We start from the raw sequence: 14,227 nt of genomic DNA, 5'->3' as shown, positions 1-14,227 counted from the left end.
TGAGACAAGATAGTAACTACTAACAATAGGATACTACGAAATTGGGGAGAAAGGGGAGTAAAATTCAAAAGGAAAAAAAATCAAATGTGTGTTGTAAAATTGTAAAGTTTACTACGTCACCCACATATACAAAGTTCTGTGTATTTGGTCCATGCACACACACTCCGACGGAGGGAAGGGAAAGGAGAGAATGAGAGAGAAAGAGCGAAGGAGAGAGGTATACTTACATAGAGGTCTGCTGCACCGTAAAACCCTTCCTGATACATCACACTGAGAGAGAAGAGGAAAGACCAGAAAGAGAGCGATGGATAGAAGAGAAGTGATGGATGGTGATTGAGGAGTGGAAGGAAATACAAGTTGTGAGGAGGAGCAGAATAAAGAAGAGGGTGTAAAAGAGAGGAGAGAGAAAAGGGGCGGGTGATTAATATACACACACGTGCAACATGCGAGATAAAATACCACTTCTCTTGTTTGGCCAAACGTAGCCCTACAAGTCATATTGGAGTGATTGTGACCACTGCGCAGTAGACCGCAATAATATCTCATGTTCAGACAAAGAAATGGTATTTCAGTGCAGCACCAAACTAACGCAATTAAGTGTATTTGTTATATCACACCATGCAGTAAACGTGTGTGTGTGTGTTTTATTGAGTAACACTTACCCTGGGTATGTAGGTATAGCTTGCTGGGGTAGGGCTGCCCTGACAGCACTGTAGACTGGCCGGCCACGACCCCGGAGGTGGGCGCCCCTAAAGGTCGCTGCCGCTGTGGCAGCCGCCGCAGGGTACGGGAAGCCAGGGACTGAGAGAGACAGGCCAGAGAAATCAGAGAGAGGCAAAAAAGAACAAAGAGTTAGTCTACAGAAAATAAACAGTTTACAGAAAATAACAAACAAACAGTCTCCAGAAAATAACAAACAAACAGTCTCCAGGAAATAACAAACAAACAAACAGTCTCCAGGAAATAACAAACAAACAAACACTCTCCAGAAAATAACAAACAAACACTCTCCAGAAAATAACAAACAAACCGTCTCCAGGAAATAACAAACAAACAGTCTCCAGAAAATAACAGACAGACAGTCTACAGAAAATAACAGACAAACAGTCTACAGAAAATAACAGACAGACAGTCTACAGAAAATAACAAACAAACAGTCTACAGAAAATAACAGACAGACAGTCTACAGAAAATAACAAACAAACAGTCTCCAGAAAATAACAGACAGACAGTCTACAGAAAATAACAAACAAACAGTCTACAGAAAATAAACAGTCTACAGAAAATAAACGGTCTACAGAAAATAACAAACAGACAGTCTACAGAAAATAACAAACAGTCTCCAGAAAATAACAAACTGTCTCCAGAAAACAACAAACAAACAGTCTACAGAAAATAACAAACAAAGTCTACAGAAAATAACAAACAAACAAAGTCTACAGAAAAGGGAAACAGGCTATTTTAATTATGATGGAGATCCATTGTGGGGTGAAGTGTCCTAATATAAAGGAATACATATGGGCTAAAGCTAGTCATATCAACATCTCACCAATCTCCTATTCTGATGAAATGAGGACTTAAGCTAACAATGTTAGCATCTCACCTACACTGATGAAATGAGGACATACAGTGCCTTCGGAAAGTATTCAGACCCCTTGACTTTTTCCACATTTTTTTACATTACAGCCTTATTCCAAAATTGATTAAATGTTTTTTTCTCCCGCATCAATCTACACACAATACCCAATAATGACAAAGCAAAAACAGGTTTATTTGCTGAAATATGACATTTACATAAGTATTCAGACCCTTTATTCAGTACTTTGCTGAAGCACCTTTGGCAGTGATTACAGCATCAAGTCTCCTTGGGTACGACGCCACAAGCTTGGCACACATGTATTTGGGGAGTGTTTCCTATTCTTCTCTGCAGATGCTCTCAAGCTCTGTCAGGTTGGGTGGGGAGCGTTGCTGCACAGCCATTTTCAGGTCTCTCCAGAGATGTTCGATCGGGCCCAAGTCCGGGCTCTGGCTGAGTCTCTCAAGGACATTCAGAGACTTGTCCCAAAGCCTATCCTGCTTTGTCTTGGCTGTGTGCTTAGGGTTGTTGTCCTGTTGGAAGGTGAACCTCCGCCGCTAGTCTGAGGTCCAGAGCGCTCTGGAGCAAGTTTTCATCAAGGATCTCTCTGTACTTTGCTCCGTTCATCTTTCCCTCGAGCCAATCTAGTCTGCCAGTCCATGCTGCTGACAAACATCCCCACAGCATGATGCCACCACCATGCTTCACCGTAGGGATGGTGCCAGGTTTCCTCTAGACATGATGTTTGCCATTCAGGCCAAAGAGTTCGATCTTGGTTTCATCAGACCAGAGAATCTTGTTTCTCAGGGTCTGAGAGTCTTTAGGTACCTTTTGGCAAACTCCAAGCGAGCTGTCATGTGCCTTTTACTGAGGAGTGGCTTCTGTCTGGCCACTCTACAATAAAGGCCTGATTGGTAAAGTGCTGCAGAGATGGTTGTCCTTCTGGAAGGTTCTCCCATCTCCACAGAGGAACTCTGGAGCTCTGTCAGAGTGACAATCGGGTTCTTGGTCACCTCCATGACCAAGGCCTTTCTCCCCCGATTTCTCAGTTTGGCCGGGCGGCCAGCCCGGTGGTTCAAACTTCTTCCTGTTAAAAATGATGGAAGCCACTGTGTTCTTGGAGACATTCAATGCTGCAAACATTTTTTCGTACCCTTCCCCGTCGACAAAATCCTGTCTCGTAGCTCTACGGACAATTGCATCGACCTCATAGTTTGGTTTTTGCTCCAACATGCACGGTCAACTGTGGGACCTTATACAGACAGGTGTGTGCCTTTCCAAATTATGTCCTATCAATTGAAATTGCCACAGGTGGACTCCAATCAAGTTGTAGAAACATCTAAGATGATCAATGGAGACAGCATACACCGCAGCTCAATTTTGAGTCTCATAGCAAAGGGTCTGAATACTTATTTTTAATACATTTGCAGAAATTTCTAACAACCTGTTTGCCTTTGTTATTATGGGGTATTGTGCGTAGATTGCTGGATAATTAAACAAATATATATATTAGAATAAGGCTACAACGTAACAAAATGTGGAAAAAGTCAAGAGGTCTGAATACTTTCCTTAGACACTGTAAGCTAACAATGTTAGCATCTCACCTATACTGATGAAATGAAGACTTAAGCTAACAATGTTAGCATCTCACCTATACTGATGAAATGAAGACTTAAGCTAACGATGTTAGCATCTCCTAACATCAGCTGTGTTGATGAAATTAGTCTAACAATGTTAGCATCTCACCTGTATAGAGCTCTGGACTGTACATGGCTCCAACCATTGGACTCAACTTCCACCCGGCTGTAGGGGAGTTGGCATTTAATAGCCCTAATGTACATTTCACGAAAAAGAGGATAAGAAATATGAGTAACACTTAACATCTATATCTCAACAAGTTAAACATACTTTCCAATTACACCCATGTAATCACATGCAACTACATTGCTACTAATGTGTTGGTCATATTCAGCAGTTATAACCAGCAATATTATCTTTACCATAAGGTAGAGCGGCGAGCCCCTCTCCTCCATTAGAATATGGGGTGACCATTTTCTTATTGGTCATCACCCTGGCTGTGGCGTTGTTGACCTGGGTGTAAGAGAGAGGTCAGAGGTCAAGACAACACAACGAGGGGTCACACCGGACCTGAGGGACAAACACCCTTGCCTGCTCCATGCACAAACAACACGGGCTCTTCCTGTATACCCAAACCCATAGAAATAGAATGAATAGAACATGCGTGGAAACTCTAACCCTGGAAAACTGACCGTTAAACTCAAGGGTACACTCACAATATCTGCCTGGTACTGTGAAGTAATCATTTCCATGATAGGGTAGACTGTTCATTCAAATAAATAGTGATGTGGCTCATGCAATGGAATGTACTGTATTTTTTGTAATGTCAGTTTTTTAAAATCACAGCACAGATTGATGGGTACACTTCCCGCTTTTACTTCCTGCTTTGGTCTTATGGGCATACGTGCAATGTCCGACAGACCACCCATTATGCCATCACTGACTTGAATGGGGACACCTGTTCTATTCATTCTATTTCTATGCCCAAACCACACAGTACAGGCACCAACATAACCGTCAGTACTTCCGGAACAAATAGGCCCTAGATATTTGAAATATGAGTGCCTCAATAGACTTAGAAATGGCTATGACTTTAAAAACTCAGATTATTAATACATATGTAACTAACGCAAATAAATTGAGATTAGTAAAAAACTGTGTTTGTACTTGTCAACATTTATCTGCTACTGTGAGTCGTATGAATTGAAAAAGTGACAGTAGTGTCTACGCTTGGAGGTTCATTTTGCTGATGTAAAGTGATAATGGTAATTGATTAATCTATGCATTCTTTTGAAGGATAAAAAACGAGGAATTTGTGAGTATTCACAATAATTTAACCATTGACACACACACAGACTGAACAAAAATAAAAAACATTTCAGATTAAGGCATTCAAAAGAAATCCAAGACCATTCCAGGCATTGCTACCTTTAAAAAGAGGGAAAAGAGAGGGTGAAGTAAGCTTCGATGCAAAACGTTTCATCACTTGAACAGGTCACACACAGATTACACGCAGCCAGTCAATCAAGAGCGCATCACATGACCAGAAGGTGAGCCAAACCAGCCAATCAGCAAGCATCAGATGCAGTATATATAGACCAACCAAAACATTCTGGCAGCCCTCCCAATCAAGTCACACACATTATACAGAGAGAGAGAAGGGGGTGAAGAGAGAGCGGGATGCAGGAAGAATAGCCAGTCCACTTTAAAAGACATGGGAACACATAAATGATGGGAGGTAAAGAGAGAGTGAGAGAGAAAGAAAAAAATGCAAAAAAATGTTTTTCTCATGAACAAAAAAACTAAACAAATACCCAGATGCGGAACAAACTAATCAAAACAAAAGAAAAAATGTCTAACCGTTTGCCTACATATATGATCCAATACATGAGCTGGAATAAAGAGGGATGAGACAGAAAGGGATAATACAGAGAGGGATGAGACAGAGAGGGATGAGACAGAGAGGGATGAGACAGAGAGGGATGAGACAGAGAGGGATGAGACAGAGAGGGATAAGACAGAGAGGGATAAGACAGAGAGGGATGAGACAGAGAGGGATGAGACAGAGAGGGATGAGACAGAGAGGGATGAGACAGAGAGGGATGAGACAGAGAGGGATGAGACAGAGAGGGAGAGAGGACAGAATAAAGAGATAGAGGATGGGGGTTGCAAATGTCATTCCTCAAAAAACCAAATCAAACCATGACCGTGAAACACTGTCAGGCATTGCAATTCAGTGTCGCACTACAAATAACTAGAAGCAGACACCAATATAACACACCATCCAAAACCAAACCATTGCTCAACATTTTTAAAAAGAAACTCCTCGTGAACATAATAAAAGTCTGGGCAGATAATCCAATTAAATATACTATCCTATTGAGAGTCAGATGTGATACTGATGGTGGTTTCAAGATGATCTTCTCTCTCGTGGTGGTCTCCATTGGCAACTCGTTTGAAGTATTTTATATACTCGATATCAGTTGCATATCCTTAGCTTGTACAAAGTGTCATTTAACCTTTGTTTTAATGTGAAGAATAGACTACGTTGCCCTTCTACATGGACAACTACAGCCAGCGCACAAAACCTACTGTCTCGTTACCAGGACTGACTTCTACCACAACGCGTTCATGCTTTATCATGCCAACCCACTACTAGTGTACCAAACAAAATGCTGTTGAAGCAAAGCAATCTACCGTTTGGTATTCACTAAAGAAAGGTAGCTAATACATAAGAGATGACAGTGGCACTATATGATACAGACGACAAGAGATAGTCAACCATGCAGGAAGTCAATAGCTCTAGAATTAATGTTTGAATGCAGTTAGAGTGGTGAATGGAATTAATGCATAAAGTGGTAGTCAGTTGCGCTTGCAGATGCGTTTTATATCAGCTAATCTTAATGTTACAGAAAGAGTCTGGAAGGCCATGCGGTCCAAATGCCATTGTTTTTTCTAATCAGCATTTTATTTGCCAGCTCTACAATCAATCACAGGAATAGCCAATCAGATCCTTTCGATCAAACCCTGCCGGGTCACGGACACTTTAATTGTATTTTTGTGTGTGTAGGGTGCACTTTATCTTTATTTGGCGGATAGGGGGTGGGGGGGTCATTCAAAAATGATGCCATGTGTACACAACTTACCATTGCTGGGGAAACGGTGTGAGGACACGCGAGCGGTTACCGTGGAGACTGACAACAACACAGAAATCATCAGGGGGAAATAGAGAAAATATAATAAGAAATTAACCAAAACAAAAACAACCAATGAGGTGATGAAAAGCAACCACCCCCACCCTGAGGTACACAGAGGAAGTGATGTCATGAAGTGATGTCACAGGTGATTGGTCACCTTTTGACACAAAGCTGACCTCTATTGATGTAACTACTACAAATACCCAATACATATGAGCAGATACAGCCACACACATATAGGAGACAGAGGGGGGCAGTTGAGGGATCAATCTAGAAGCCTATGGGTCAGGGGGAAGTCACTGAACTTTTCAACACAACCAGTGTTGGGGGGTAACGCCTTGTAAATTAACATGCTACAGTAATAATACTAATACTTTTTGTGGTAACGAGTAATATATCAGAGTTACTGTTCAAATTGTAATAATAATATTACAGTTATTATTCCCTTCCTATTACACTTATTGATCCAAATTAATGTGTGAGATTATTATTCCCTCTGTTGGCACTATATATATATTTAAAAAAAATATGTCCTCTCACCAAGTTCCTATTTATGCATGCACACACTACTACTGACTGCTTAAGTGAGGACGATGGGAAAATGGCAGAAGTGTCTAAAACACTTGTTTTCCCAGCGTGGAAGTACTCCCATTACTTTAATTTGGTAGGACAAGATGACAAGAATAACACAGTAAAATGTCAACTCTGCCCAGGTGAGAAGAGAAACACCTGACCCTGCTGCTTAAGATGACTGTGGGCCTACCTCATCTTAATGGTTCAAGAGGACAGGCTGTGACCCAGGGAGAGCTGAACCAGCTTGTAGCTGGGTATGTAGTAGAGGAAATGCTGCCCTTATCCTCAGTAGACAGACATAATGTCATTATTAGGCTAATTGTGTTGGTGCATAGGCCTACGTAGGGTAACGTTGACAATGTTTACATTGAGTGAGAAAGCGCAGCGTTTCGGGGTGTAACACAAAAGTAATAAAGAGTAGTGTAACTAATTACTTTCCCCAGGGAGTAATAAGTAAAGTAATTCATTAATGTTGAAAGAAGTAATATATAACTTTTTTTGTAAAAAAAAACAAACAACACATAACAAAATACTCTATTGGAGTACACTTAAAAGGGAGAATGGACAGACGGAGAGAGGGGTATATCGACTAGGCTTGGGCAGTATAGCATTTATACCATATACTAGGGTATTTGGAAAAAGCCACGGGATGTTTTTTTCCAATACTCTCAAAATTATTTATTTGACGTTTCTCAATAATTTTGAATATTTGTAGTAACTTTTTAAAGTTAATACCTGCAGTCAACTTGTGCAATACATTCGGCGATAAAGCAGATTGCGTTCTTCATTTCACCTGTCACGTTATTTTACGTTCTGAAGTTTACCGCAGTTCCCCAGAACAGTTGAGCCAGTCAAGTGTTTGTTTGTAAATGGCAGAAGTGTGGACTTGAGTCACATGACTTGGAGTCACAAATATGATGACTTGCAACTCGACTTTCACTTCAACACCAATGACTCGTGTCTTGACTCGACCTCACTTGATGCCCAAATATAAAAAAAATATAAATTTTTTAAATGTGCAGCGCATCAATTCTTCATTTAACGGATTACAGTTTGAATCGGACAGCAGCCAATCAAATTGTGCCAGCTGAGAAAAAGTTGTGCATGGCAGTGCAGAGGAACGTCGCCGGGTGAATTCAGATGAGCCCTTGGAAAGATGATACCCAAAATTATTATTTTCAGTTATAAAGACGACGCTGTATCAACAAAAACCGGATTGCAACTTGCAAAAATGCAGGAAGAAAATTAGACGGAGGCGCAACAATTTCCAACTTTGTTCGACATTTGAAGCTGCACAAAGAACGGTAAGTCATGGCTAATAGAGCCAACAGCTATATATTTTATTACTTTATTACTTTACTAGTGTATCATGTAGGCAACATAATGTTAAATCAATGAGACTCCACACAGTCAGTCAGTTCAGGAATGTGATCACTGCACCCAAGATTGAGCTACAACTGCCTGATGATCCTAAAACAAGGTTGGGCAATTGTGTACAAGCCTGCAGTGCCCGATAGCGATCCTCGATAGTCGATCACTATTGGGGGGAGGGGGGGCTACCCATGTATTTCCGTGGAAATATAACGTTTATTTGGAAAGTAATACATAGTTATTTTTAAAAGCATTCATGATTTGCGTAAATGTAATATACTAACTATTACTCTTGTTAAAAATATGAAATGGAATTACATTTGGTGAAGAGCACATTAGGACTTGTTTAGGACTCGAAAATCAAAGTTAAAGACTTGAGACTTGACGGTCTTGACTTGAGACTTGACTCGGACTTCCATGTCTCGACTTGGGAGTTGGGCGCTAAAGACTTGAGACTTACTTGTGACTTGTAAAACAATGACTTGGTCCCACCTCTGGCAAATGGCAGAACAGGAGACAGCGGGATCTGGTGAGACCATTGCGTTGTAAATCTATCGGCCAGTCACTGTTGTGCGCCGCACGAGGCGATGAAGTTACACTCATACAATTCACTACGAAATGTTTGCCATCAGATATTTTATCACGGCTTTCTGCCGTGTGTGAGAAGTCAAAGGGCTCTTAGTTATCTGCCATGTTCCCCCTGTGCTTCCTTACTAGCAGGTTTTTCCTCCTCCGTTCTTCTCACCTCTGCTGGATGTACCACATGCTGGATCTTCTTTCAGAAAAGCATGCATCACAACTTTGGTCATTTGTACAATTTCTCTCGGTCACCTTCGCTTGTACAAGTCCAGACGCAACGAAAATGACATTCGGTAGCTACTAGCTATGATTGTATAACTTTATGAGCAGGATTTCCCGGTCTTTGCAAATAGTTTGTTGTTAGCATTCTAGTAATAGATGCCCAACGGGCTTTTTATTTTGGTTTTTAGTGCCCCTTGTGGGCTATGCCGGTAATACCGTAAATCCTGGGATGGCAGGTAGGACGGTATGAAAATCTGGATACCGCCCAAGCCTAATATGGACAGGTGTTGAGGGTCACAAACAAACACAGGTTGATATAAGGGGAGAGAGACAAACAAGGATAGACAGACCGACCGGCATGAAGATAGAGAAAGAGATGGAGCAGAACAGAACAAGGGGGAAAGGAGAGGAAGACAGCCGTATCATCGTCACTCGTCACTCTCTCCATCGCTCTCTCTCCCCCTCTTCCCCCGTATCTCTCTCTCTCACCCGCACGTTTAGGCCCACATCCACACAGCAGGAGTGCATAACGGTTGAGAGCATGCAGAAGAGCTCAAAATAAAGCATGGATCTAAAACCAAGAGCCAAAGCGATGGCAGAGCATGAGGTGTTGTCCTTCCGAGATCTTCCAAGTCATGCTGACAAAGAAAACCAGACGCATCGCAGCATAACTCGTCCCCATTACACCAGGTATTACTCTTGGGAAAGGGGGATGCAAGTGAGGGTGAGGTGTGGGTTGCCTTTATTTAATGAGTGACATATAGACCCCAAAAATCACCAGTGAATCTATAAGCAGCAGATCGAACACGTCACCACCACACTCCCTCAGGGCAGTCTCATACCAATACCTGCCAACACCTAATGCATGCAGCAATGTCAACATACAGCAACGTAATCAAACTACTTCAATACTGTGCACTGACTCACAATCAAGCACACAGGTATCGGAATGTAGGGGAAAGAAAAGGAGGCAATCTTTTATGACATCACATCACCCGACCGGTCTTCTGAAACACGATTGGTAGCCCATGCAAGAGAATCTCTCACAGACACAAGCAAGCATGGTTGTTTGTCAGAAGAAGAAAGTAAAGGAAGAGAGGAGAGGGAGAACGTCCCCTCTAAAATAGTGAACACCAATAAAGCCCGGATTCTGATGGCGGAAATGATGGTGATGATGGATATAAAGAAGGGGGTGCAGCAGAGAAAACAAGACACGCCCTCTCGCATGCCGTGTCATAAGCGGCATCCAGAGGCACAGTGTGTAAAGGTGTCACGTGTAAACACTGTTCCCAGACCATTTTGTTGCCAAACCACCCAGCATGCTTTGCAATCCAGGCAGACCCATAAAGCTGAAGATCAAAACGTGCAAATGGACAGTGCGCGAAACAGGACGTGATGTAAAACCAAGACATCGATCTTTCTGTGAGGCACCACCGCACCATGCTGGAAGGGGGTTATTATAACACTAAACACAAACAGACTCCCCAAAACCATTCGAGACAGTTCAACTGGAGATGGAGGAGCATACTAAGCCAACCGGACATAATTTCACTGCTGAACATGGGACAAAGACGAAAAACAAAATGGCCACCGTTCTTGGAGGGTAAATTACCTCAACCTTGCGTCCTTCCACCAGAGTTCCGTGGAGAGCAGCTCTGGCCTTCTCAGCGTCTGCGCTTGTCTCAAACGTCACAAAGCCAAAACCCTAGAGAGGAAATGGGGTTGCGGATGGAAACAGAAGGGGATGGAGCGGGAAACAAGAGGGTTGGAATATAAGAAAAGGATAAGGGAAGTGAAGAAATGTGCGTAAGCTATGTCCATTCTGTGCAGAGTATTATGTCATGTAACTTAAAATGAACAGGTTTGGTAGGTTGATGTGTGCATGTCATACCTTCGATCCTCTCTCGTTGAATATGATCTCTACGTCGAGGATCTTTCCAAATTGCTGTAGAAAAAATGCGGGGGGGGGGTGCAGCATCAATAAGCATGGCACTGCAAACTACTGCATTGAAAATGAAATACAAAAATTGAACACAAGGCGTCAGTATTGTACCGGACATAAACTAGCAGAAATCATGCTGAACTTTTTAATGATCAGTTCTATTCCTCTTAGAGCAGTGAATTGAGAGGCACTTTTTCCTGCTCCGTTTTAAGGAAGCTTTACTAAAACGCTAATTTAAAAGTTCTAAAATGGATGTAGCAATCGCAGATTGCTCCTTTAAATCACTAACTAATCTAGAATGTCAGGTTTGTGGATGGGGAAAAAGGACAATATTCCTGTTCTTGTACCCCAAACATCTGCCGGAGGTCAGGGTCTCTGAAGCGGAAGGGAATGTTGGAGACGTGGAGGCGTTTGGGGGTCCCCTTCTCTGAGTCGTCACCTACGGACCCCCCGCCACCACCTCCTCCTGTACACACCAACTGGGTATCAATCTGTGACGACACATCTGACTGCTGTGAGAAAGAAAGAGTGAAAGAAATAGGAAGAAAGAGTGAGAGAGGCAGAAAGACAGAGAAAGAAAGAGGTATAGACACAGCGAGAAAGTGGGGATTTAATAGACACTTACTCCCTCATTCACAGCGTGAAACAAACTTGCTGGTAAAATAAAAAACAAACTCACATGCGTGGTTAAGCTGTTCGGGACACTTGTCGGGGTGTTAAGGCCTGCCTGTCCGGCCTCCACCGACCCCTGGATGGCCCCTGCGGCATACAGACTGGCCCCGTACTCCAGGGCCAAGCCGTTCTGGGGGGGTGGAGGGGGAGGAGGGGGGAAGGCGGAGAAGGATGGGGGGACGAGACCCTCTTGACCACCTCCTGCATCCTGAGAGCCCTGAGGGTGGGGGAGAGAGAGAGAGAGAGAGAGAGAGAGAGAGAGAGAGAGAGAGAGAGAGAGAGAGAGAGAGAGAGAGAGAGAGAGAGAGAGAGAGAGAGAGAGAGAGAGAGAGAGAGAGAGAGAGAGAGAGAGAGAGAGAGAGAGAGAGAGAGAGAGAGAGAGAGAGAGAGAGAGAGAGAGAGAAAAGGAAGAGAGAGGTGAGTGGTCTTAAGTAACTGGCTGGCTATACTCCACCGTATTCCTTTACCGACAGAGAGCCTGAGAGAACATCACTAAGGGTAAGACCACTTTCCCAAGAGGTTCAGTTTAAAAGGCTTTAAGGCACGGATATTATATTTCCATCCCCCCGGTGTGTGTGTGTGCTGTTGTCCATTAAATATTCACTACAGGCCCATCTATTATTGAGGGGGTCAGCAGCTTCCACACAGAGAAGCAGCACAATAGATGCCGACGCCCACACACAGACACAAACAGATAGACACATACACACCTCAACACACTAACTATGACACGCAAACGCCCACAAGCCTAAACATTCAAAGGCTGACTGTTGGATAACGGCTGTGCTATAATCTAATGCCCACAACTACCCAAAATACTCTCATACACACACACACACACACTACAGTGCATTCCTTGCTTACTGGCAGAGGGGCATCGCTACCCTAAATGGAAATGGTGAGAGTGCTGAAAGAGATGACGGAGAAACAAGAGAGGAAAGGGGGATGGGATATGGAGAAGGAAAGGACAGGAGAGACAAGAGGAAAGGGGGATGGGATATGGAGAGGGAAAGGACAGGAGAGGTGAAGACGGACAGAAAAGTCCTGCTACTGATCCATGAAATACTAGATTCAACGAGTTTCATTCATTTACTATATCAGACTGCTAGAAACGGGTTTGGCCTAGATTGTTGACAACATATAACTATAAACGGTGGGGAGAACAAGTATTTGATACACTGCCAATTTTAGTAAGTAGGTTTTCCTACTTACAAAGCTTGTAGAGGTCTGTAATTTTTATCATAAATACACTTCAACTGTGAGAGACGAAATCTAAAACAAAAATCCAGAAAATCACATTGTATGATTACCTGTATTAACTGCACCTGTTTGAACTCATTACCTGTATAAAAAGACACCTGTCCACACACTCAATCAAACAGACTACAACCTCTCCACAATGGCCAAGACCAGAGAGCTGTGTAAGGACATCAGGGGAAATTGTAGACCTGCACAAGGCTCGGATGGGCTACAGGACAATAGGCAAGCAGCTTGGCGAGTAGGCAACAACTGCTGGCGCAATTATTAGAAAATGCAAGAAGTTCAAGATGACGGTCAATCACCCTCAGTCTGGGGGTCCATGCAAGATCTCACCTCCTGGGGTATCAATGATCATGAGGGATCAGCCCAGAACTACATGGCAGGACCTGGTCAATGACCTGAAGAGAGCTTGGGACCACAGTCTCAAAGAAAACCATTAGTAACACACTACGCAGTCATGGATTAAAATCATGCAGCGCACGCAAGGTCCCCCTGCTCAAGCCAGCGCATGTCCAGGCCCGTCTGAAGTTTGCCAATGACCATCTGGATGATCCAGAGGAGGAACGGGAGAAAGTCATGTGGTCTGATGAGACAAAAATAGAGCCTTTTGGTCTAAACTCCACTCGCCGTGTTTGGAGGAAGAAGAAGGATGAGTACAACCCCTGAGAACACCATCCCAACCGTGAAGCATGGAGGTGGAAACATCATTCTTTGGGGATGCTTTTCTGCAAAGGGGACAGGATGACTGCACCGTATTGAGGGGAGGATGGATGGGGCCATGTATCGCGAGATCTTGGCCAACAATCTCCTTCCCTCAGTAAGAGCATTGAAGATGGGTCGTGGCTGGGTCTTCCAGCATGACAACGACCCGAAACACACAGCCAGGGCAACTAAGGAGTGGCTCCGTAAGAAGCATCTCAAGGTCATGGAGTGGCCTACCCAGTCTCCAGACCTGAACCCAATAGAAAATCTTTGGAGGGAGCTGAAAGTCCGTATTGCCCAGCGACAGCCCCGAAACCTGAAGGATCTGGAGAACGTCTGTATGGAGGAGTGGGCCAAAATCCCTGCTGCAGTGTGTGCAAACCTGGTCAAGAACTACAGGAAACGTATGATCTCTGTAATTGCAAACAAAGGTTTCTGTACCAAATATTAAGTTCTGCTTTTCTGATGTGTCAAATACTTATGTCATGCAATAAAATGCAAATTAATTACTTAAAAATCATACATTAGATTCTGTGTCTCAGTTGAAGTGTACCT

General features: G+C 43.2%; 1 protein-coding gene across 11 annotated transcripts in view; it reads right to left on the bottom strand.

The window, feature by feature from the left end:
- LOC124015562 (RNA binding protein fox-1 homolog 2-like) overlaps positions 1 to 14,227 on the bottom strand; it is a 37,013-nt gene that overhangs the window by 3,796 nt on the left and 18,990 nt on the right. For 5 of the 11 annotated variants that reach the window (XR_006835184.1, XM_046330862.1, XM_046330867.1 and 2 more), the window contains 8 exons: positions 11,718 to 11,927; positions 11,386 to 11,550; positions 10,988 to 11,041; positions 10,709 to 10,801; positions 3,577 to 3,667; positions 3,323 to 3,406; positions 663 to 825; positions 228 to 270 (listed from right to left, as the gene is read on the bottom strand). Coding sequence is in view for 9 of the 11 variants with exons in the window: in XM_046330862.1 (XP_046186818.1) it covers positions 228 to 270; positions 663 to 825; positions 3,323 to 3,406; positions 3,577 to 3,667; positions 10,709 to 10,801; positions 10,988 to 11,041; positions 11,386 to 11,550; positions 11,718 to 11,927 (903 nt within the window). In the remaining 2 variants the exon portion in view is untranslated. The remainder of the gene's footprint in view (positions 1 to 227; positions 271 to 662; positions 826 to 3,322; positions 3,407 to 3,576; positions 3,668 to 10,708; positions 10,802 to 10,987; positions 11,042 to 11,385; positions 11,551 to 11,717; positions 11,928 to 14,227) is intronic. The other 6 variants (XM_046330865.1, XM_046330871.1, XR_006835185.1 and 3 more) reach the window with 4 other exon arrangements.

The sequence above is a fragment of the Oncorhynchus gorbuscha genome, linkage group LG26, assembly GCF_021184085.1.
Source record: "Oncorhynchus gorbuscha isolate QuinsamMale2020 ecotype Even-year linkage group LG26, OgorEven_v1.0, whole genome shotgun sequence".
Lineage (NCBI taxonomy): Eukaryota > Metazoa > Chordata > Actinopteri > Salmoniformes > Salmonidae > Oncorhynchus > Oncorhynchus gorbuscha.
This window is presented reverse-complemented; position numbering and strand designations above follow the sequence as displayed.